This window comes from Mesitornis unicolor, unplaced genomic scaffold (assembly GCF_000695765.1).
Source record: "Mesitornis unicolor isolate BGI_N332 unplaced genomic scaffold, ASM69576v1 scaffold6507, whole genome shotgun sequence".
NCBI lineage: Eukaryota > Metazoa > Chordata > Aves > Mesitornithiformes > Mesitornithidae > Mesitornis > Mesitornis unicolor.
The window spans coordinates 34,630-59,200 of record NW_010195643.1 but is presented as its reverse complement, the minus strand read 5'-3'; the positions used below and the strand labels follow the sequence as shown (position 1 = coordinate 59,200).

The 24,571-nt window shown below is 48.3% G+C and overlaps 1 protein-coding gene across 1 annotated transcript in view; it reads left to right on the top strand.

Annotated features, from left to right (window-relative positions):
* The first annotated feature begins 223 nt into the window (after window positions 1-223).
* GPSM1 (G-protein signaling modulator 1) overlaps window positions 224-24,571 on the top strand; it is a 51,081-nt gene continuing 26,733 nt past the window's right edge. Inside the window, exons 1-9 of the mRNA XM_010188189.1 lie at window positions 224-246; window positions 2,973-3,194; window positions 3,719-3,854; window positions 4,133-4,275; window positions 5,416-5,539; window positions 6,694-6,809; window positions 7,078-7,233; window positions 8,893-9,001; window positions 12,015-12,141. Coding sequence (XP_010186491.1) covers window positions 224-246; window positions 2,973-3,194; window positions 3,719-3,854; window positions 4,133-4,275; window positions 5,416-5,539; window positions 6,694-6,809; window positions 7,078-7,233; window positions 8,893-9,001; window positions 12,015-12,141 — 1,156 coding nt within the window. The remainder of the gene's footprint in view (window positions 247-2,972; window positions 3,195-3,718; window positions 3,855-4,132; window positions 4,276-5,415; window positions 5,540-6,693; window positions 6,810-7,077; window positions 7,234-8,892; window positions 9,002-12,014; window positions 12,142-24,571) is intronic.

Here is a 24,571-nt window from a genome sequence, read left to right as displayed (position 1 = left end):
GGTAATGTTGCCCAAGCAGATGGAGTGAAATTTGGAGAGCAGTTGGTAACTGGAAAGCAGTGCATATTGTAAGGCCATGAAGAGGCCATCAGCATCTTCAAAACCACAAATCCTGCCTGTGAACTTAACTGGGAGACCTGTCTGCAAGATTGTTCCAAGTAGACCTCAGCCCCGCTGCTTCCTTCTGCCAATGGGCTTGGAGCAATGGGTTTATGTTCAGGAAATGCATAACCTGCAGAAGAAGAGGTAGGGGAGAGTTCAGCCGTGTCTTGTGGGAGGAAGCATTTTCCCTTTCCTTTGCCAGAGTCTGTTGAGGTGGTTCAGGTTGGCTCATATGAACAGTGGATTTCTATCTTCTGCCTAAATCGCCCCTTGTCTTTTTCTTTATGGTCAGTTGAGCCTTTGGAAGCTGTTGTACGTGGAGGGTTGCAGTGTGCTTGAGCTTGTTCACTGACCTTTAGTTGGTTCCTCTGCCCTTGGTGTTGTGTTTGAGTGCTTTTAAGCACGCAATGACTGAACTGTATGCAAAGTGGCTTCCCAAAACTCGCTCTGTTGGGCCTTGAGGATGTGGGAAGGGCAGGTGGGTTTTAGAAGTGGGTTATGTTTCTATTAATAATTGCTATCCTTGACTCTCGTCCTTTCACATGGCAGCAAAGGCTTGGCAGAGTGCAATGCGGAGAAAAAGCTGCCTCTCCCATCCCTTTCTTTGCTTATGTCCCAAACTGAGCAGTGATGTTAATTAGATAAGTCAGATACTCTGCAAAGCAGCCTGTTCAAGGACAAACAGATTTTAATTAAAGGCTGTGTGCATTGGAGGGTCATGGCACTACACTGTGCCTCAGCAGTTACTATGGGAACACCAGGAAAGCACCCAGAGTGTGAGTGTGTGCAAGTGTGTGAGTGTATCGCAATGCAGGCTCTGAGGCACAAACTTCTTCTGGTTGTGCTTCCTCTGGCAAATATGGTCTGAGTGAGGCGCCACCCTTGGAGCATGTCACTGTGTCTTGTAGCTGTAGGGTTTTCTATGTTGCAGGGATGGGAACCCTCACTTCAGGCTATTCAGATTGCACAGCAAGTTTGATCTGTATGAGATTGCAATGCCACGAATTAAAGAAACTGGTCTCCAGCCATGAATTCAAGAAACTGGTTTCCAGCTCAGTTTTTAGATTGTTTGCAGTTGGTGAGCTCTGTCTCAAAGAGAACTTAGATATTGGGAAGAGTTTTGTTTGTGTTGAAATTTGAACTGAAATTATGTTGAAACTTGCATCTCTCTGCCACCTTCTAACAGGAACCCAACATTAATTCCTGTGACAGTGGCTCATTCCTGCATTTCAAGTCCTCTCAAGATTCCTCTCTGCTAAGCTGCTTGATTTTAATCTTGCTGATTTGAGCATAAGGTGTTCCCTGTCTTTCTCCAGTCCTAAGCCTTCTTTCAGCTGTCTGGGATGTATCAACAGCGATGTGTCCATACCCGATGATGACATCGGATAACTGTGTAGTGATCGACAAATCATGAATGTGCCCTAGGGCTGTTAGAACCTTGGTGTGATCCCCAAATGGGTCCCTCAACATGCTGTAGCAAAAGCTCATTTTTACTAATTTTCATGTGGCCCAGCAAGAGGATCAGTAGAGAGAGGCTGTGTCCTCAAAAGCCAGAGGAGCTCAGAGCGCCCCAGCTTTGGCAGCAAACACCACTCTTGGTCTGCAGAGACCCTGGTTGCAGGGGCTGGGCCTTGGCTCACCGTAAGGGTGGGTTTGGGGGAAGCATCTTCTGGGTGAAGCCAGAAAACTGCTGCAGGAGGCATCAGGTGGGCTGCTGCTGTCACAGTGATGATGAGGAAGCTGTTCTCTGAGTCTGGGTACCACAGTCAAACTTCTGCAAGTGCTTTTTGAGAACAGAATAGAAACTGCCTTTAGACATCTATTATCTTTTGTCTGACCCTTGCTTTTCTGGCTGTGGACAGATGGGCTGTGTTTTTTCTTGAGCCACCTTTGACCTAGATAGTTTTGATTTTAAAAAAATACATTGAGCAGAAATGAAAAAGCTAAAAAGAGCAAGGAGAAGCATCTGAATAGAGGAGCAGGAACATGCTGTGTCCATCTGCCTCATGAAGGGGCTGGCTTTGCAGCAGGCAGGCAAGATACTTCCAAATGTAAGCTCTCAAATGTGTCCCTTTGGAGAGCTGGAGGATACACATGGTGTAACTTTGGAAGGACTTGGAGCGCTCAAAGAAGCACATTTTCTTTCTCTTGAAGCAGTATCCACTGGTCATCTTCCTCTCTGCTGGCTTGCAGAGCACTCCCTAACGGCACAGCAAGCACAGTTGCCAAAGGTGTGGAGAAATGTGAGAAAAGCTGGCCTGGAGACTAATGTGCAGAGTGCCTGTGGAAAAAGTGACAGCAGGGGAGTTAATGAAAAGCAGACACAGAGGACTGGGACCTGCTCAGCCAAGAAATTCTGCACAGTCCAGGGTTTTCTCTGGTATGCCATAAAAATGTGTTACAATTTGGCTACCCTCTTTGTTACCCCAGGGGAAGCAATGCAGGTGTGAACAGCCTGGCTACGTGGCTTCTGTGCTGTGCACCGCCTAAAAGGAAAGCAGATGCTGTGCTATCTTGTGATGGGAATGTGCATCCTGAAAGCTGGGAGCACTGAGTTTGTCTGGATTCCCACCAGGAACCCAGGGGCTGCCTTGGCCACTTGCTCATGCAGCCTGTAAATCTGGATGCTCCTGTGTGTCATGTCTAGGAGGCTGCTTTCTCAGAGGGGCCGAGTGCCCACCATGTCCACTGAAAGCTGTGTCCACATCACTGCAGGGTGGCTTCCTCCAGGATTTTTTGGCAGTTTTTTTTTTCTGGTGCAATGAATAATTAAAGATGTACAATGAAGTAATTTTTTTTTAACCATTGCATAGCAGCGTGGGTGCACTGCAGTCTAACTCCTCTAGAAATGACGGTCTTGCTTTTGGCAGAATGGAGGCGTCCTGCCTGGAACTGGCCCTGGAAGGAGAGCGCTTGTGCAAGACTGGGGACTTCAAAGCTGGGGCAGCCTTCTTCGAAGCAGCGGTGCAGGTGGGGACCGAGGACCTGAAGACTCTCAGTGCCATCTACAGTCAGCTGGGCAATGCCTATTTCTACCTAAAGGAGTACTCCAAGGCCCTGGAGTACCATAAACACGACCTAACCCTGGCCAGGTAAGCATCTCAGCAGTGTTTCATCCTAATCAGATACAAACTGTCAGGGCTTGTATGAAGGCAAGCTCTGTAGGGTCTGAACCCAGTAGCATGGAGGAATCTGCCCAGAAATAAGTATCCAAAACTAGCATGGGCTGACTGTCCCATGGAGAACTCAGGAGGCAACAAGAATGGGCTGGCCAACTTAAGAGCTGGGAGGTGGAGAAAGGAATAGGGGATGCGAGGATTGTGGTTGGAGCAAGAGCAGGGCAGTGGCCAGTTCTCCTATCCCCAGGTACTCATCATAAGTACACCTGAAGGCATTAGAGCAGTTCACCTGAGACAGCAAAAACCCCAATAAACTGTCTTCAAAATTGAGAGAGCTTCTATGAAGCCACTCCAGTCAGGTGTGTGCTGGGAACTTCTGGATGGTGGTGTACGTACCAGTGCAGTGCTTGCTGCAGCTTGAGTTTTGCCTCCAGCAGTTAGTGAATAAAAATCTGAGCTCTTTAACACCTCTCTTCATTCCTCCTGTCATCTTGTAGAACCATTGGGGACCGCATTGGAGAAGCCAAGGCAAGTGGCAACCTTGGGAATACGTTGAAAATACTTGGGCAGTTTGATGAAGCTGTCGTTTGTTGCCAGAGGCACTTGGACATTTCTCAGGAGCAGGGAGACAAGGTAATTGGTTCATGGCATCCAACAGGAAATATTTCCTAGCTTTAAAAATAATCTGTTTGCAAGCCAGTAAATGTGATACAGTGAAGGTGGGCTTTGGAAGGAGATGGAGTGTAAAGCTCTCCCTTCTGGCTGCATCACATGTCTAGTGCTTTTGACAGTGAAGATGGGAAAGGCAAATGTGGGCCTCCTGCCTTTCCCCATCTCTGCCCAGCAAGAGGAAGCCCCGTACTGGGATGTGCAGTGTAACTCTTTGCTGCTCCCTTTCTTCCTCCCTTCAGGTAGGTGAAGCCAGAGCACTCTATAATATTGGAAACGTTTACCATGCAAAGGGAAAGCACTTATCTTGGAACATGGCCCAAGATCCGGGCTACCTGCCTCAAGAAGTCAAGGAGACGCTACAGAAAGCTTCAGAATACTACGAGTAAGTGCTCAAGCTTGGCCAGTGCTTTCTTCTGTAGGAAGCAGGGCGGGTCAGGCATCAGTCCTGCTGGGAGCATTTATCATAGCGGGGATTTGTTTCCTGGGCCACTGAGGATGTGGGAGCTCAGGAAGATGTTTGTTGCAAAGGATGAGACTGCAGGCTCAGTGTTGTTGAAAATCAGGCCACTGAATGAGGTATTTTGCATGTTGTAATGAATTAGGAATATTCCCCTGAGATGCTGAGTTATCATGGCAAATTAATCTCAAGGAAGGTGAGAGAAGCACTGCAAGCTTTTATAAATTTAGAGCTGAAATTCATCCTTGCGTTGCCTTAGTAAAACTCGGTGTAGTTTGAAGAATGATCATGCAATTAAGTTCAGTAGTCTGCTCCTTCTCAGAGCTATATTTGGAAGCCAAACTCTTAGCTCCTGTAGCCCCTGCTGCTCTCTGCTGGCTTTGATGAGAATGGATCCCTGTGTGTCTCCATCACTGGGGCTGCAGCAGAGACTGTCCCTCACCCAAGGGAGGAGGCTTTTGCTTGAAGTCCCTGTTGTCCTTCTCATAAATCTGTAGTTTATCTTGCTTATAACATCCTCTCCTTTTCTAAGTAGTTGCAGAGAGCTCTGATGTTCCACGCAGGAAGGTTTTCACCAGACTTTTGGGCTAATGTTTTCTCATTGTGCTTCAGAGTTTTGCTTCAGTAATGCAGGTTTTTTAAAGTACCCTTTTTAAATGAAGAGTGACAAGATCTTATACCTGTCTTCTCACATCTGAGGATGTGATAGTGCCTATATATAGCTCACAGTCCTTTTACTGAGGAATAATGCATGTTGCATAGCCAGTGGGCCTGCATGAAATATTTGGTTGGAAAAGACCTTTAGGATCAGAGTCCAACCATAACTTATCCACTATCAACCAATTCCCTGAGCAGCCTGTTCCAATGCCTGATAACCCTTTTGGTGAAGAAATTTTTCCTAATATCTAGTCTAAACCTAGTATAGATAACCAGGCTTTCACCTGCAAAGGGATGCACAAGACAGGTGGTTGGGAAGGGCAAATGCCTTCTCCAGGGTTCTTTCTCCTTTATTTATAGTGCAGGTTTCTTCACTGTGTTTTACCATACTGCTCTGACTTCTTTCAGGAGGAACCTGTCCCTGGTGAAGGAGCTAGGGGACAGAGCTGCACAGGGCCGTGCTTACGGCAATCTTGGCAACACCCAGTACCTACTTGGCAACTTCAGTGAAGCTATAGCCTTCCACAAAGAGGTAGGAAACCACTGCTGAGACTGGATTTTTGGGAAGCAGCCTTTCTTTTCACCCCACTGCCTGGGAAGTACAGGGAGGTGTTTGCCCCCAGCTGTTTTTCCTCCCCGCTGTGTGTACCTCAGGGTCTGGCTCTGCTGCACTAACTCATAATGAGCAACATCTTACTCCAGTCAGCAGCAGCACCTAATGAGCAGCTTGGGGGAAGGGTGCTGTTGGCTTTGAAACCAAAGGAGATATCTAGGGGCAAATTGCAGCTGGGGTCTAGCAAGGCTTTTCTGCTCTTAATTTGTGTCAATCTAGATTTTAATAAATGCAAGCCATTAATTTAATTAAGATGCTGAAAGAGCTGTTGATCAGGAGTAAATGCTGCTTGTAGAACATAACTTTCTGTTAGGCTTTACAGAGGGGTGAGGTGACACAGTCCCTGCCCCAATTCAAATGCAGTTCAGCTTGTAGCTCAGAGTGCAGATCAGCTTCCTTGCAGTGGAAGGTGCTTGACACCTCAAAGTCAGCCCTATCACAGCTTGTCTGATTTTTAAATGCTGGAGAACAGCAGCCAGCAGTGCTCTGGGAGAAGGGTCTTGAAAGGCGCAGGAAAACACTGCAGTGTTTGGGATGCCCTGCAAAGTGGAGGGCGAAAGGTTGGGAAACATGGGGAGCCAGGGGATGTGAGGAGAGGCAGGACTGAGGTGTGGGCAGGAGCAGAGGTCTGAGGATCAGCTGCAGCACAGATGAGATGGAGTGCACACATGTGTGTTCATGCAGTGCCACAGCACCACACAAGGTGACAGCCTTGTTTCTGCACATTAGGCTGCTGATCAGCCACATCCCTTCACAGCCTCACTTACAGCGCTGTTCACCTCTTTATTCATCTGAAGTATCTGCATAACTCCTTTAGTACATGTGTACTGACTGGGCTGGAATAGGAGTTAGAGGAGGATGTGATGTGACTTTACTCCCACTTTTCCTTCCTGATCCTGAATTGCAAAAGAGGGAGAGATTTCCTGCTGCATCCAGCCCTGCTAGACATGTACACCACTACCTTGCTGGGTGGGAGCTTTGCAACCCCAAGAAGTTGATCTCCCAGAAGAGCTGCTGTGTAACAGAAACCTAGCAGTGGCCAGCCTGTACTCACTACTCTGTGTCTGCTGCAGCGCCTTGCTATTGCTAAGGAGTTTGGGGACAAGGCAGCCGAGCGGAGAGCGTACAGCAACCTGGGCAATGCGCACATCTTCCTTGGGAGGTTTGACATCTCTGCTGAGTACTACAAGTAAGTGCCAGGGGCTAAGTCAGACTCAGGGCAGTTGTTACCTGAAAATGCTGACCTATTGCAGTGAATTCATAGGCGCAGGGGAATATGACAGGGGACCTGGAGGCCAATTCTATGTGTGGTGCTCAGCAGTGGCAGGCAGTGCAGCCACCTGACAGCATGCAGTGGGTAACAGGCACTGACTTCAGTGCAGTGCATGCCAAAGTGCTGACTTTCCAGAGGTGACCTGCAGTTACCAGGTCTCTTCCTTTCCACCTTTTCCATGCAGGAAAACACTCCAGGTCTCCAGACAACTCAAAGACCAAGCGGTAGAAGCCCAGGCTTGCTACAGTCTTGGAAACACATACACGCTGCTTCAAGACTATGAAAGAGCGATTGAGTACCATCTGAAACACCTAGTGATAGCTCAGGAGCTGGGAGACAGGTAAGGGACTGCCTCAGGAGGCAGCATTTCTGCTCTGGTGGGGTCAGAGCACAGGCCCTTCCCTGTTGATTTATCGTTCTCGTCTGCTGGGGCTTAACGGTAGTGATGTGTATTCTTGAAAGATTTTAGAAATGTCTCAGAACTCAGACCTTAGTCCAGTCATCTGTCAAAAATGTAACACGATTGGCACATTTATCATGTCATTCAAACCTGGAGATTGTGCCCTTAATGCTATGTCTGTGTGGGTGGACTGAGATTTCTAATAAGAATGCGTTGTATTCAGCAGTTTGCAATCTGGCTGCTGCCGTTTTATCTCAGAGAGGACCCCTCTAAACCTTCCTCAGGTTCACAGAAATTCTATTTTCCTTAGAAACTGTGTAGGTAGAACATACATACACACATGCCGCTTTGTCCTGTTGCTCTGAGATGATGCTGGAAACTTCCATGTAGAAACAAATGATGTTACATAGAGTGTGTGGCAATGATGTATCTTGCTTCTTGGTCTCATTCCTTCTTTAGGAGGTTTGGCCTATTTTTTATTATTTTATTATTTATTTTTTTTAATTTGAGAGAGAGGTTGTTTCTGTTCTCTTGGAACCTTCTTGCAGCTGAAGTGACTTTGCAGCCACCTCATTCAGTGTCACTGCTGATGTCTCTTGGGAAGCTAGGCATTCTCCACTAGATGGAGCAGAGACATTAAAATGGGATCTCTGTGGCACTGCTTGAAGAACGTATAATCCCACCCAAGGGTGAATCATGCTGTGGGGGTGCAGGCCTGTGGGCTCCTGCATTTCTGGGAACACACCCTATGAGCAGAAGGTATTGAACGGGGTGACAAGAAAAACGTTTAAATGCTGATCAACCCGCCCAAACCTTTGCAAAGGGAGTTGCAGTCACGCTGAACCTCCCCCTGCGCCCCCAGGTGCTTTTTTTATCCCATCGCCCCCCACATCTGCTTGTTTGCAGGGCTGAGCAGGCTCTGATGAGCGGTAGGTCTCTGCTTGTGCAAGCAGGTGCTGAAACCTGCACAGAGACACCTAGGCTCTGGTGGGCACTGGGGGTGAGGGCTGCCTGGGACAGGGTTCACGTTTGCCTGCTTTTCTCTGGCTTCTGAAAACAAGCAGCAGTGCCCTGGAGGCCTTGTGGAAATGGGTCAATATTTGCTTGCCTGGTGCATGCAGGTTCAGTTTGTGCATCCTGGGTGATGCAGTGCTGGGATTTAGCAGGAGAGCATTGCCTGCTATGTTCTCTCCTTGCCCTGTTTTTACTAATTCAACTCTGGGCTGCTGTTGAACTAAAGGGCAGGGTGTTACATGTCTTCTTGATGCTTTGTGCATCTCTGGAGAGGAATCCTTGCTGTGTGAGGTGGAAGCCAGACAGGAGCTCTGGCTTCTGCTCTCAGGTTGGTGCTCACAAATGAAGCCGAACCATTCTGGGCTCTTGCTAAGCTTCTGGAGCTCTTGCTTATTCCCTGATTTTACTGACCTCAAGAGTTTGATGTACAGCGCATTTAACTTTCCTTTGCAGAACACTTCTGTAGGTGAAAACACAGCTAGAAAGTGTTGCTGTCGGTGCTCTAGAGAAGGAGGCCTTGAAAGGGCTGCTGTGCTGCTGGGCTCTGCCCAGCATTTCTGCGGTTGACAGTTTCCTGTTTTGCAGGGTGGGAGAAGGAAGAGCCTGCTGGAGTCTCGGAAATGCCTATGTCTCCCTGGGGAGCCATGAACAAGCCTTGCACTTTGCAAGGAAACATCTTGAAATCTCCCAAGAGGTAAGAGAATTTGGTTCAGATCGGCGGGAAACAACTATCCCTGATGAGAGGAAGACTTTATTTTATGCCAATAAGCTATATTGATGTAGTTCTTCTCTTGCTGTGACTACTTGGGAAAGCCTGTGTCTGTGCTGTTTCAGTGATCTCTTTAGGAACTGTAGAGCTCAGCTGGAATTTTTTTTTTATGGGAGACTCTTAGCATTGCCCTTAATTACAGCTCGTACGTTTGCTGTATGTTGCTTTTTACTTATATTTCTGGGTGAGAAAGGGCATGGGGGACTAGCTGTCAGGTCTGCAGGCAAGGTGTCGTGCACCTAGGTGGTGTGAAGGAATTCGGATATCTCTTGGTGTCCAGTTGGTTAGTAAGGCCCCCACCTTTTCCTGAGCACAAGAAAGAGATCCTGAAATGGACCCTATGATTCTCGCTGTGGTCTGACATCTTTTCCTGGCAAGTTTAAGTACCTGGAGCAAACAAGGCCAGCTTCTGCCTGGTGGCTGGGTGTGCTAAACCCGCTCCATTTCACACTGTGACACAGCACATGTGGCAGGTTATTTCCCAGCAGTGGAGCTGTGGGGGGTCCCAGCTGTGTGGTGGTGAACTCCAGCATCGTCCCAGTACGATCGATGGCTGACACTGGACGAGCACAGCCTGCAGCTAGCCCTGTACCACTGCCACGCCATTCCAGGTTTCATCTGTGCAGCTACTCTGGTTTTCCGAGCTGTGCCTGCGTGGCTAACAGCAGCTTTCCTGGTGCAAAACTATACGGCATTTTGAGGTGGCTCAGAAGTACAGAAAGCAAGAATGTCCCTGTTTGGTCTTTCCAGTGTGTTATGAGGAAATCGGCTGTGGCCTCTTTAGTCTTCCCCAGATGAAGAAATTGCCCTACTGAAGCACTAATTGAAATCACCATATGTAAGTGCTTTGTGTGTTCTCCTGCCTTTTTTATTAGGTTGGCTAAATCTTGGGGTAGGACTGACGTACCAGCCTAATTATGTATTTAATTATACTTATCAGACATACAGAAGAAATGCTGTTCTTTGGCCCTGGACATTTTAGGACAAATTAACTTTTCCAGTTTTAGTCTGCCAGGGCTGTTGCAGCGCGGGGCTGATTACTCAGAGCCAGATGGCAGCTCGGTGATGTGCAGCATGGCTGATGAGTGATGGGAGGACAGGAGTGGTCCTGGTGACTTTAGGGGTGGAAGGAAAAACCTGATGGGGTGGGGGTGCACAGTGGTGCTTTCCTTCTTGGGGTGATGGCTGTGATTACAGGGCATGTCAGGAGTAGGTTACTCGTGGCAGGTGGCTAATAAACTCCCCCACGCCATTAATTATGGAGCAGTGCAGAGATGTCTGTTTGTGAGGAGAGCCTGCTTTAGCTTCTAGCAGGTAGTGATTCTGTTCTGGAGCTGATGTCTTATTTTAGCCTTGGGAACCAAGTGAGCTTCTTGTGCTGTTGTGACAAGCACCAGCATTTTGCCCAGGAAAAACCTAATGAAGTTAAAGCTTTGCATGCTGATGCTTGCTTCCCATCACCCTCTCCCCATTTTACCCTGCCATAAATCTGACAGTGACATTTGAATCCAAGTGACATCTGCTCAGGCTGAGCACATGGGAAGCTGCTTCAAGGTGATCAGAGGTTACAGAGAAATCTTCTGATGCAGCTGGAGTGAAGGATGTGCACCTAAAAACCTTGGAAGCTGTCCCAGCTCTCAGGCACTGCTCTGGAGTGCCCTTGCTATCTCTGTGTGGCTGGGGCCTCCTGGGAAACCAAGACATCAGAGATAAGGGCAGAAAGCAGGGCTCTGCTCTGGTATGTGTGGTAGGTCCTGCCCAGGATCCTTGTCCTCCCAGTGTGTTCCTCTGATGTTAACAGGGCCTTGGAGAGGATCTGGAATGAGTGGAAGTAGGGGAAGCATTGAACAGAGTGTCAAGGACTGCGAGACCTAACCAGGACATAGTAATTTCTCTGGAGATGATGTCAACAGCAAATCTCTTTTAATTGGCAGGGGATTTATGCCTGATAAGCTGTTTGATCTGCCTCCCTTTACTAGTGCTTGGGGCTTTGTCATAAATAATGTGGGGATTTATGACTTTGTTCTAGGATGGCTCATGCTGCAGTCTATCTTGAAGGACCACAAGAGAGCTGTTCCAAGGCTCTTAATGGGGAGCCAGGCCCTCTCCAAGGGAACTGCCAAGGTCTTCCTCTTAGCAGATGCTGCTGCTCCTCTGAAGATTAGAGGCTGTTTCTGAGTGACCCCTCTGTTCGCTGGTGATATGCAGCACATTCATTTTCTTGTTTAATTAAACTCTGAGGAAGGCCCAGCAGCATGTGCTACGACTTCAATTTTAAGTAGCAAGAGTCGTTGGAAAGATGTCTTCCTGAACATGTAACATCAGCTCCCTCAGGCCAGTGAAGAAAGGGGAATTCGGAAGAATTTGGACTCCAAAAGCTTTTTGGAGTCTTGTGTGAGTAGATTGCTAGGAACAACTCAAAGCTGTATGGATCTGAGCCAGGAGAGAAGGGCTTTTGGAGCATCCAAGCCCTGAATGTGACGGGGCCCACATAGCCATGTGGTAGTAGTGTGGCTGCTGGTGCTCAGTAACTGTGGAAATACTTGAGGAAGGGAGCTGAGAGTTTCGGGGCTTTCTGCTAAGCCATACGTGGCTACAGGATGGACCAGTCCTGCAGGTTTAGCTCTGTCCCAGTTCTGCAGCAGCAGGTGAGCTGTGCCTCCTGAGTTCCTTGCACTGAACCCCTCAGAAATGCATCTTGAGATGCAACCAGCACATGGCATGCATGGTCCGTTACCCAGATTACCACTGGGAAATAGTTTTGGAGAGTTGCTTTGGTGTTGGAAGCTGGGCTGTATGATCTCTCAGGGTGTCTGAGGTACCTGCTGGCTGGCTGTGCGTTTGTTTTGATATGGGACTGGCAAACTTTTTGCTAGGGGCTGTTTGCTCAGAGCTTGTTGCCTTTTAACCAGCTGCCCTCTCGGTTTTCTCTCTGTAGATCGGGGACCAGACCGGTGAGCTGACAGCCCAGGTGAACATGGCCCAGCTCAAGGCAGCCCTCGGCTTGGGCCCTGGAGATGAGGATGTGGGCATGGCTCACCACTACTCTGGCTATGAAGCACAAGGTGAGTTTTTGGGCTTTTGCTGTCACTGAAGGGCCCCGTGGTACAGTGCATAGGCAGGGGGAGGTGCTTGCAAGTAGGCAACATGGGGAGAAAAATACAAATGCCAGAGCAAGATGAGGCTATCAAGTTTTTTTCCTGAAAGGAGACTGTGGTTGGTTTGCTGTGAGCTGCAAGGGCAGGCAAGGATCCATCCCAAAATGTGCACAGAATGAGTTAATGGAATTAATCTGCATTGGGAATGACATTCCTCAAGCCAAGTAGCAAATCAGCTTTTGTCTCTCTTAAAGCTCTGCAGGACCTTTTGAACTGATTTGACTGATAAAGCAAGCTTTCAAAAGGTGGCTGGCAGGGATTTTTGGCTGTTCTTGTTCTCAGTAGCACCCAAGGAACAAGCCTACAGCATGGGCTGAAGACAGGTTGTGAGCATTGGCATGCTGGGTGCTGTCTTGCCCCTGGAACACCTCCAGTGATGCCCAACTTGGAAGCAAAGATGTGGCAAGACTTGGTCACAGCAAAGTGGCTTTAGTCACGGCACTGAACCTGGCGTCCTTCTGCCTCTGCTCCTCTGGGAACAGGAGAGCACAGCAGAGTCTTGGCCCCAGTGACGTCAGCCTGGATGTCCCCAGCTCGGGGACCGTCTGCCGGTCCTGGAACTGTGAACATTTTGGGTGCCTGGCATGGGGCACTTCCAGCTGGTTGTCCTGTTGCTGTGGACAGACTTAATAATTCACACAGATGAAACTGCATCCCAGGAGGTGCCAACTGATTAAAAATGACCTTGTTAGTGCAGACATGTTTTCTCCAGCAGTATGTTCTCTTTTCTATTGGTAGAGCTGACGTGGAGAGTTGGGTTGTGGCACACGTTTTGGGAGGGAGAAGGGCTTGACTGTGTGTGTTTGCTCACAGTATTGATCTTGAAGGTGTAGCGTGTTATGTCAGTGCTAAAGCTTTTCCTGAGAACTCGAGCTGTGGGTGAGGGAGCCAGCGTGCCCTGCTGTGCCCCATCAGGAGCTGCGCTTTAGCTGAGCTGTTTCCCTCAAAAGTTCATGTGGGCCGCAGTGACTGTCCCAGCCTCCTTTAGCACGTCAGGTCCATCCTTATAACTGCTGGGAAACTCATTAGCTAGGGCCTTCTCTTCATTCCTGGCACCTCATTTTGAGCTTCCCTTTGGCAAACTGTTCTGAAAAGGGAACAGGAAATCAGCCTTGGTGCTGCTGCTGATCCTTGGACAGAAAACTGGAGGAAATGAGCTGATGGGGTGGCCAGGTTCCCTGGCCTGGGGAATGGAGGGGTGCAGGAGGAGGGGGACAGTGCCTAGGACTACACGGACATGAGCACAGGGGTCTCTGCCCTCATAACACAGTCTCTTTGAATCTGGGCTTGAATGCAACCTGCTCTGGTGTCCCACACTGGACAGTATGATCTGGGGGTCAGGGGAGGGTCTTGATCCAAGCAGAGCCCTTCTTGAGGAGAGCTGAGCCTGGCATGTGGCAGTGTCTCTCACACAGGTGGTGACACAGCCTCACCAACTGCATTGTGCAGCGTCAGACTCAGCGTGCGGCACCAAAGACTTGGGATTTTTTGCCTAAGGCACATGGCAAGCCTGGTCAGTCACCCGGCTTAACTCTGTAAGTGAGGCAGGGCACAGCAGAGCCAGCGTGTGGCCCGTGGGCTGCAGACTGCCCTCCAGTGATCCAGATGTGCCTGTGCTGTGTTAACATCTGGAGCCAGCAGTGATTTTTCTCTCATCTGACAGTGCCAGACCTGAGCCAGGCTGTGTGCACGATTGCTGCAGGGCGAGAGGGGCTGAGTGGCTCCAGTCAGAGGCAGCGTTTGCTGGAGGTTGTGGTGACCTTGTTAATCTGTGGTGACATTGTGAACATTCCCAAGGCTGGTGCTGTTGTCAACAGAAGAATAAATGTTCTCTGGAGGGAAAATGGCAAATGACTGGGGCTTGCAGTGCAGCAGAGGGAATTGTAGTGCCCAGGGCAGGTTCCCTCCCAGAATAGGTTGGGATGTGAGCAATGCTGCCCCTTGCTGGGTCCTGGGAACCTGCTGGGGAGGGAAGAATCAGCTGCACATGTTTCATGGGCTGGGGCTGTGCAGCAGCATCGTACCTGAGGAGAGGAGTGCAAGTGTTGCAGTGCTTTAGCCCCACATGTACGCTTTTACACGTGCATCTTGGGTGGGTAAGATGCTGTCTTTGTTATAGATTTGGAGGGAGGATGGGTCTGCAGAACAGCCTGTGGAGAGGAGCCTGGCTCTCTTGATTTCTCCTTAGCATTTATTCTGGCTTCAGCTCTCTTATTCTGAACTTCAGTGGGGGATAAGAGAGGCCACCAATGTGTTTCTGAGCCCTTGAGAAGAAAGGAGATGTGTTTAGTGGCTGCCAGGAACTTTGGTACCCTCCTGTGCACCTATTAAATGGTTAGAAAAGCATAATTATTTATATTATTAATAGCAGCAATTTACAGCAAGAGGAACATCTGTTTTTGTAATAGGAAGCAGGTGAGAGAATTGAGATTCAAGTTGACTTCTGAACCAGCCGTGCCTTTTGATGCCAACAAATCTCATGGTGAGGAAAGCTTTCAAGTCTTTTCCCCTTCAGATTATTTTCTCTGCTTAAGGTTATAAAAATTCTGCATATTCATAAGGATGCTAAAATAATCTGATTAGAGCAGGCATCTTGTAAAATGCAATAATTCAATCAAGCAGGTAGAATAAGGTTTGATAGCAAGCTTGGGTGCTGGAAAAACCTGTACCTTTGGCTGAGGAACCCTGAGCCAGGTCATCAGACTGCAATGTCCTTCACAGGTTACTTCTGCTTCTAAGTCTTGGACATTGCCTTCTGCCAGGGGCCTGGGAGAGGAAGGAGAGTCTGTTTTCCTCTGTTGTTTTGACTCCTCTTCCTGAGCTCTTTGTAATTTTAGTTAATATCCTGAGAGCGACTGGACGTCAGAAGACGAAGTGGGAGGCCAGGGAAGTGGGGCAGAGCTGCAGAAGTCTTGTGAAAGCAACGACCTTGTTAAGAAAGACAAACACAGAGAGCTTAAAGCAACAAACCGAAAGAAGCTACAGAGTAGCTAAAACAGAAAGCAAATAACCAGAGGTTGTCTGTTTCTCCAAACACCCAAAAATGTGGCCCTGAAGACTGGTCTTGCCCTCTTTCACACACTGCAAGTCAAGAGTTGAGTACTAGTGGGCTTTTGCCTTTGAGGAGAAGTAAGGGAACTTGCTGTGCCTGTAAGGGAGTTGTTCATGGTTGCCTGCACTCCCACAAAACAAGTGCTGCCTGGTGCAGGGAGATGTCCCCCAGTGCTGGATGTGGGGTGGGCAGTGCTGGCTGCCCGTGAGCTCCTCACTGACTGCCCTTCTCTACCTTGGTTGGTTTGGGCTGAGGTTTCAGCATAGGCTCAGCAAGGAGTTGCTGGGCACTGCTTATCCCTGTGTGAGAGACAGCTGTGCTTTGGGTGGTGAAATGGGCAGCTGAGCCTGAGTGGCCATGAACCCTTCTTCTTCCCAAGCAGTTATCAGCTCTGTGTGACTTTGAATGTGGGTCTTTGCATCCTCAAGGCAATTTTGAGCTTGCTTTCTTCACAGGAATCTTTGAACCCTTGGATCAATTAGAGATAGAAGAAATCTGCTTTTATGTTTCCCAGCCTGTTTGGTTTTGTTTGTTTGCTGACTTGAAGTATCTTTGAAGTACCTAAGAAGTGTTTAGGGGTGCTGAAACACCCTGGCTTGACCAGCCCTCTATTGACACAAAGCAGAAAGGAGGCAGTGCTGTGAGCCCCCATGCCTGTGCCTCAGGCTGGGATGCTGCCTGGTGACAGGGATGTTCCTTCTCCATGGTTTGCTCAACCCTTCTGTGAAGGAGTGTGGTTGCTGACAGCTGAGATGTGGCCCTCTGTGACCAATGTCCTCCTGACAGTGGGACAGCTGTGTTCACTGAGGCTGCGATTTCAATGTCAAGGTAGTGTTTGCCTTCCCCTCGGCAAACAAACGATTACAGGGGTCACATTGCTAACAGCTTCAGCGCAAACCCTGCCCTGTTCTTACCAGTCACTGAGTAAGTGTGGCAATTGAAATTACTTAATATTAAGTACCCTCATCTGTTACTTGATTTTTCCCAAGAGTGGACAGGCTGCAGCTCAGCCTTTCTTCATTCTGAAAATGAAAGCCCAAGGCCATGCTGGTTAATTGTACCTGCGTATGCAGGGTTTTGATGGATGAAGTTGTTGACTGAAGCAGAGTAGACTTTGGCCAAGCAGAAGGCAGGATGCAGGGTGGTCTGGTTGCTTTACTGCGCTCTAACAGATGCTCAGTGGAGTTCTAGCTGCTGAGCTCTGAGGAGTGGTAGGGCAAATGTTCCCAGTGCCTCCCACTAGGACACCTGCAGGAAGGTGTCCAAAAAGACCCAAGTCTGAGTGCTCCTTCCTGGAATGCTTAAGGGAGCAAGGCAGGAAGGACAGGGGTGCTGCTTGCACAGGGAACTTATTGGGTGAAGATTTAGGACTTCTGAAGGATGACTCTTCATTATCTTTAAAATGAGTCTCTTCCAAATCTGAATAACCTCTGCTGTTACAGCTGTTAAATCATTCCAGCAGCACTGATGGGGTGATGAACCTCTGAGTCATTTGGATTTAAACTGAGTAATTTAGCACTCAGTTCAGACTGCCCTGGTATTGGCTTTATGAAGTTTTAAAATATTCCTTTCAAAATATTAAGTGTTCTGTGTTCTTCTCTCATCTTGCTCTGTATGTGAACCTCCTTCCCAGTGTAAAATACAGCAAGACTTCTCAGCTCACAGCAGAGGAAATCCTCCAGGACTGGAGGAGATGATATTGTGCTAATGCAACCCTGGGGCTTGTTTTATATTGATGCCAGGGGAGACAGCAAGGGGCTGGAAGAGAGAATGAGGAAGAGGCCAGTTCTTGAAGCCTGTGGCAGAGAAGGTACAATGTGGCTTTTGGCAAAGCCATCCATTAAATCAAAGGATCTCTTGTTGTGGGGAGAGCTAACTTTTTGGAAATTATCGGTTCCTTCCACAAACACCTGCTCCAGGCTGGGAAGCCTGAAGTCCCTTTTGGCTTCTGCTCCAGGCTCCTGCAGCCATCCCAGCTCTGGGGTGTGCTGTCTGGTTCCCGAAGGCACTTCTCACAGCTTCCTTTGGTAGCCAATGTGTAGGAAATGCCTATGGCTATGACTATCATCTAACAGTACAGCATTTACTGTTTGGATCAAGGTGCCTCTGCTTACTCTATTTTCTTGCAGCACAGTGCAAGAAAGGGACCAAGGAGAAGAAAATTCTTTCTTACCCAGCTAGAATTAGTTTTTAGGTTTTGTACAGATGACCATGGTCTGCTTTGGCACCTCACTGAGCAAAGCAAGGCCAGACCCTCAGCATGAGTCTCTGTAATCTCTTGAATGGCCTCAGGAACCACACTCCTTCCCTTGGCAGCAAGAATGGCCTCAGCCTGGCAGGGACAGCCACTCAAACAGCAGACCTGTGCTTAGCAAAGAGACCGGGCAGCTTGTAGAGACAGAGCTCATGAATTTGAAGTTCAGCGTGGCCAGCCATGCTCTGGTAACCTGACTGCTGCAAGCTGGTGACTGATTCACAACAGCTACCGGGAGGAGGAGTTGAGTTTATTGCTGCTCTTTAGAGGGTTTTACTGCGAGTGTTTGATCAGTGCAAGGCTCTGACATGAGTGCTGCTCTTTCTCTTGCCCTCCCTGAGCCAGGCTGGAGGACACAGCTGCAGTGGTTGGGCTTGTCTGGCTGCTGGAGATGTTGTTGGTGTTAATTAATGCGTGTCACTCCCTAGCTCAAGCTCGGTGTCTTTTTGATCTCTGCTTGTTCAACATGGGCTGATAATGGAAGATGGGAGGTCACGAGGCTCTGCTGTATCCTGGCAGAGAAGATCCTGCTCATCAAAGAAAGTCAGGTGTTCCTGCCAACTGTGCTTGAATCAGCCCCCAGGTTCCATGGCTCCTCCCAGCCTCCTCCACTCAGCTCAGGTTATCTCCCAGAAAATGCTCCTGTCCCCACAACTGTTAATTCATTAAGCAGACCATTGCCTGGGGGAGGTTATGCCTCTAACATGGCTCCAGGCATCTCACAAGTGCCAAGGCTTGTATTTGGCTGTTAGGTGTCACACGTTTGGGTGCTCTGCATCTTTCGGATCCTGCAAATACACACCAAAATACTTCATTCTTTGACCTGAACTGCCAGCACTTTTATTTGTAAATCGGCCTTATTCCAGCCTTCTTCAGTTAAAGAAAAGTTGATGCCTATTGTATGTGTGTGGGGAAAACTGAAATCAAAGATGTGCCCAGCATGGCAATTAGTAATAGTTGTAAGGCTGTAAGATCACCTTGTACTTGAAGATTGCAAGTTTTGCTCCTACTGGGGGAAAATGTCTCCCTTGTGCCATCTCTGTCTTCAAGGAGGACTCTTGCTCCAAGTCTTTCCTCTTCCATGTGGATGTCAAGGCTCTTCTGGCACATGGTCCAGAGTGTCTCCTTGTTCCCTCTCCCCACCTGAGAAGCCTCTGTGCTTGCTGCTCACCCTCCATGCAGTCAGCCAAATGTCAATGGGCTCCTGGGGGCTGTGTAGATGTGCAATACTGCTGTTATTTTCAGCCAGTTGTTCAGCTGTCAGACTGGATTCTGGAGGATGTGAAACTCGGGTGACACATACGCAAAACATCTTCTGCCAAATCAGGCAGACAAGCATCTTGATTCAAAAGTAACTTCTCTTTGTTACTGCATATTGAATATACTTTTTTAAAGGAACAGTTTTTCCACAGAGAAAAAAGCCTGTGAAATTGTTATTCTGGAGAAGGTTTTTGTAGTGCTGAGGATCTGTCTGGAAGGCTGATATTTGCTCAGCTGTGTGCTGTCTGTGTGCCAATGACTACAGCACCTCAGAGCAAACACACTGGAGCCTGAATCTTCCCAGCACAAGAGGTTTCACTCCTGTCCTTTTGGCTCCCAGTTCTGACCATGGACAGCTGAGGATGCAGGGCCCTGTGTGGGACCCGAGTGTTTCTGAGGAAGTCTGATGTGACAGCACTAGAAACGACCTCCCCACAGCTTCCCCTGGCCCTTAGCTATGTGTTTCAATTATTTTAATGTGTGCTGACCTTTCTGTTGTGAGCCATACCTGCTCTTGGCTTTTATGTAGTCTGTGCAGCCAGAAAAGCCTTCAAATAACTGATAGGAGGAAAAATGATTGTTTTGCCTATTTGGCTGTATCCTCAGCCACAGAAGGGGTCAGAGCTGTCAGGATTCCCCTGGTCCTTTTCTGTCTAAAGGCCTGGGGGGTAAGCAGATGGCCCTTCCCATGGATTGACACACAACAGCTCGGTGCCAGCATTTTATGGTGCAGTCGTAGTAAATAACTGATATTATTTGCTTTCTCTATTTAGAGAAAAGTATTGTTCTATTCCTGTAACAACTGGGAAAACAAATGCCAGCATTTATCATGCAAGTGCTGGCAATAATAGAGGTCAAGTGGATTTACAGTGCCAGAACCCATTATGTATTTGAAGACTAATTAAAGCCTTAAATGAGATGCTTGTCCTACTGGCAGCTGTGCTTTTTTTTCCTCCTTTCTTTTCTTGCTGCTGTGTTTGGTTCCCCCCCTTCCTTTCTGAAGAGCTCGCTGTAATAATGGAGCAGTAGCTGGACAGAGCTTTCCTGATTAGATGTCAGTAGCATATGATTTGAGATGCTGTCTGATTGCCGGACTGTATCTCCACTGTCACTTCTAGGCTTGGTAGTGTTTACAGACCAGTCTTCCACTCCAGACGACTGCCTGGCTGGTCTAATTTAATCATCCTGGACAATATTTAGAGTTGTCTGCCAAAATCAGGATTCTGAAATGCTGGGGTCTGTACAGATGTGGGTAGGTGCAGTCATGGGCTGAAAGAACCCACCCGAAAGATGAGTCAGTACCTCAGTTAATACAGGTACAGAGAGAAACAACCTCGATGTGAAAGTATAGCTTCTGCCAAGATTTGTCGTGTTCTTTGGGGTGCAAAGGGTGCTCTGTGGGTAACCACTGTTGCTAAGCTGTGTGTGCTGCTGAGCCAGGAGTGCTGAAGGCATAGGGGGGGACAATGTTGGCTGTTCAACCTTTCCTTGTTGGTCTTCTGTGGAGTCCACTGTCAGGTTTAATTCTGCCTCCTCTGGTACAGCCACCCAGAGGGATACAGCATGTTCCTGGCCAGTGAATAGAGCTGTCGCTTGATCTGCATCGAGAGGGTTCACGGTGTCTCAAACAGAGATGGAACAGGCAGCTCTCTGAGCTGCTGGGGATGGGGGAGTGCCTCGGTGTTATCAAAGCACATGTCAGCCTGATGAGAGCTCCTGGCAGGGCTCCCTGCCTTGCTGCTACACATGTTCTGCTCGATCTTGTCAACTCCAAAATCAGGAGTGCCGGTTGGATGTGGAGACCGGCCATAACGAAGCAAAGCTCTGCCCACACTACCTACCCAGCTTTGCCCTAGTGGGGTGATCCCATCACCATCCTACAATAAAACACTTCCTTGTGTTTTCTGTGGCTACATCTCACTTTGTACCAAGGTATTGCTAGAGAATTTTTGCTACTTGAGCTTGCACCCTGAGAATGGAGGACTTCTATGTTGGACAGCCTGCCTGTGGCATGGGAATAGAGTCCTTCCCTCTGGAGACCAGACTGATCCTGCCCTTCCTGTATGGAGCTGGGGACAGATACCAAGGAAAACAGGGAGCATGCACTACCAAACTTGCAACTGTGAAGAAGATGCTGTGGATAAAGGTTCCTGTATCCATGTCTTCAAGGTAGCATAAGGATGTGCCACCCTGATCTCTGCAGGGTGGGGATGTGAGACACAGGAAAAAAGATGGGTCTAGAGGGCTACCTGACATGGATATATTGGGTGAGCGTCCTGAAGACAGAAGAATAGGAAGTGTCTGTGAGATGGCGGAAACAAGGATGTCTTGTGTGTGTGTGTGTGTGCAAGCAAGCATACAAGTGTCCCCCACCACTCTGTTGCAGTAAATGTCCCCCTCCCTGGAACTGATTGCTCCCTTCCAGGTAGGGAGGTGACTACTTAATTGAGTTTTAAAATACAGGAATGTGAAAACCGTTAAACTTGCCTCAAGAACCAGATTCCAAAAGCAAAATGTAAATAAAAACCACCCTTGGTTCACGGTGGAGTTGAGATCATGGGGGTGGGGGGAGCAGAGGGGAAGAGATTTTGAAAAAAAAATATTTAAAAAAGCAAGAACAACCCTGAGCTCGAGCACTGAGAAGAACAACATCTGAGGAGCTCCAGGAAAGCAAGGCATGAATACAGGCAGTCAGCAGCGTTGCTCAGCTGATCTTCACAAGAAGGTTTCGACTTGCTCTATTAGAAACCTCAGTAAACCTTAAAGACAGAGAGAGCATTTAGAAATGCCCCTGAGGTGTTCCGTTGCTCTGCAGTAGGCTTGGTAAACATGCCAATAAATACTGGAGAGGGAGGAAAAAAACTTCCAGAGGAACAGACCTGGGTTTTCACAGCTCAGTCTTTTGCGTCCACGGCTGCTGCTGCTGCTGTTGATCAGCACTGGGGACAAAGAGGCAGAGTTGAACTTTTGCTGAGAATTAGGTGGTGCTGCAGGTATTTCTGGGAAAAAAATAACTTGGTGGAGGCTGAAAGTTATGTCTGGAGCCATCTGAGGGACTGTTCAGGTCGGAGACAGAAAGTTAATGGGACTCCTTCTGTCGTGGGGTGCTTGTGAGTATGGAAATTTCTCTGCTCTCCTGGAAGATGAGTCCGTGCAGGCTACCGAGCCTGTCTGCTGGGGAATGATGGGGTGGGAATTGCTGCCTGGGTCAATCCGGTGTCCAATAGCCCTGATGGATAGGTAGTCTCTTAATTCTTCTTGCTGCTGGTTTTAACGGTGCTGCTTGGTCCACCACTGTGAGTGGGGATGGCAGAACTGTGGACTTCTGTGAGAGGTGCACTGGTTGTGTTTTCTTTCAGAAGAAAATAGCTGAGTTGCATGGCTCTGAAGTTGAGTTTGTAACTCCTGACTTCTCTTAGCTCAACTGAATGTGAAATCCACATGGTAACAGAGGAGCAGCAGCATCAAAACAGCTGAAAAAGACAAATTGTTCTGCATGCCCTAATTGCTGGGGTAGTCTCAGCTGACTATGTATATTAAATTAACAAAGGGGAAGGCAGGTTTTCTCAGATCAGAGATTAATGGTTTCTGGCCAGCAGTTTAATGCTATTGCAAATGTACAAAAGCACCTGAGGATGGAGGTGTATAATTAACGACTCTTTGGACTTCTGGAAATGGTGTGTGTTTATCTAATCAGACACACTTCACTTCTTGCTTGCTTTCCTGGAAGTGGCCGTTAAAAGCCACTGTGACGCATGCTCACTTCCAGATGCTGGCCTCACCTCTTGGGTATTGCTTTGAAACCCAAACACACCATCTGAGTGTTTGGAGGTGGCTTTTATTCCAAACCCACCTTGCTGCTCCACACACATTCTGAGAGAAGCTGAAAGCCATGAGCAGCTACAGCAACATCCAAAATGTCATTGTCTGTAACTGGGAGCCACTGGGCACAAGCTGGCACTGCCTTCCCCTTGCTGAGCTCCTGCCTGACTGATGTGGCAGCAGCCAAAAGCCCTTCGCTCATTTGGCAGCATGGGAGGAAACCTGGGGCTCCATGGTCACCTCCGTGCTGATGCCTCCAGGTTGCTGGTGGGAGTGTGGTGGAGCAATGAGAGCTGGGTATGGGGTGTCTTGTGTTTCCCACTGAGTTAGTACAGGTTTTCAGCTTTGTTTAAGAGCTTTGGGTCCTCCTGGCTGAAAACTGGTGTCCCTGATGCCCCCTAGGAGGGTAATTTGGGCAGTGTTTAGCACATGGAAGAAGAGTCCTGTATGGAGTGAACCAGTATCTCTGGCAAGGTGGTGGGTTGTACCTACTCACCTCTCTCCGTTTTATCATGGAAGAGGGCTTGGGCTTGATTGTTTCAGCTGTCTTCACGGCTGAGCGCACATCCAGGCTGTGATAATAGATGTGTTCAGCTACTAAATTAACCGAATTGTTTCGTTGGTATCCAGCAGCATGAGTCTTTCCCAGCCTGCTCATGGGAGGTGCTCATGTTATGTTAGCAAACATAATATGCCTTAGAGAAGACATCTTAGTGAACGTAAGCAAGGACTGAAATAAAAATGGTAAAACTACAAGTTCTGCCTGTTTTGTTGAGGGCAGCACAGTCCCTTTCTTCCTGCCAGCTCCAAAGGGAGGGCAGCCCTGTGTCTGAACCCTCACCAGCGTCAGCAGCAATTGCTGCCCTTCCGGGATCAAATCCTGTTGTTACTGTGCTGCTGCCAAGGGAGCACCTGGCTTTGCAGTGCAGAAGGGGTAGAGTTTGGCAAATGCATATAATTACATTTTCCTTGTTCTCTGGCCTTACTGCCTGTTCACTACGGTATCTGTTCTGTGCCTGCTCACCAACCCTCACGTCAGTCCCTTCTGAACCCAAAGCCTAATCGTGAAGTCACCTTACAATGGAGCTGGTGCTAATGTGCTTTTTGGAGTAGAGAGACAGAAGTGGATTTGAGGCTTTATGGCACCAAGAACTAAATCACTATAAGGTAGCAAAGAAGTAGCGAGGGGCAGTATAATTTAGGCCATTTATAAGTAATATATTATATATACACATGACCCTTAGTGAATTCCTAGATGATGTGAGCTTCTCTTTGTATCTTATGAATCTGAGGGAGGTTTAAATAGATATTTAGATATAACTGCAGTTGCACCTGGAGCCCTGGCTGAGCTGGGTGCGTGTTAGTGCAGGAATCCTTGCTATCTGCTGGCTTGTTCTATTTAATCACCATGTTCTGCTTACAGTCTTGAATTGGTTTATGAATTTTGTGCCTTCTCTCTCATCAAGTCTATCGACTGAGCAGCTTATTGACACCCTGGGTTTAAACAGGATCCGTAACATAAGCCGTTATGCTCTAACGTAAGCAACGGTGCTGTTAGGTGGTGACGGGAAACCAGGGAATCTTTAGGCTGGGTGAGTTTGCTGTTGCAGGAACCACACAACCTCCATGGTTTCCGTTCTCAGGGCTCAGCGTGGGGATGGGTTTCGATTCGCATGCATGCATTCTCCCTCCCCCAGGATCTCCCCTGCAGCTTAGAAGTTCTTATGGGACCTGGAATTCAAAGCTGTTGTTTCTGCCTGGTTCGGTGTTGGGGTGGGATGATGTGGGATGTCTCATGGTGCTCGAATAAACTGAACCTTCAGGGAAGGGGAGTGGGAGGGTGGAAGGGCAGGAGTTTTCCCAGATGGGATGAAGGCATCCCAGGGCCGTTTTGTAAATCCTGGCTGTGTTAGTGAGCAAGGTCATAGAAGCCAGAAGCAGGTTTAGAG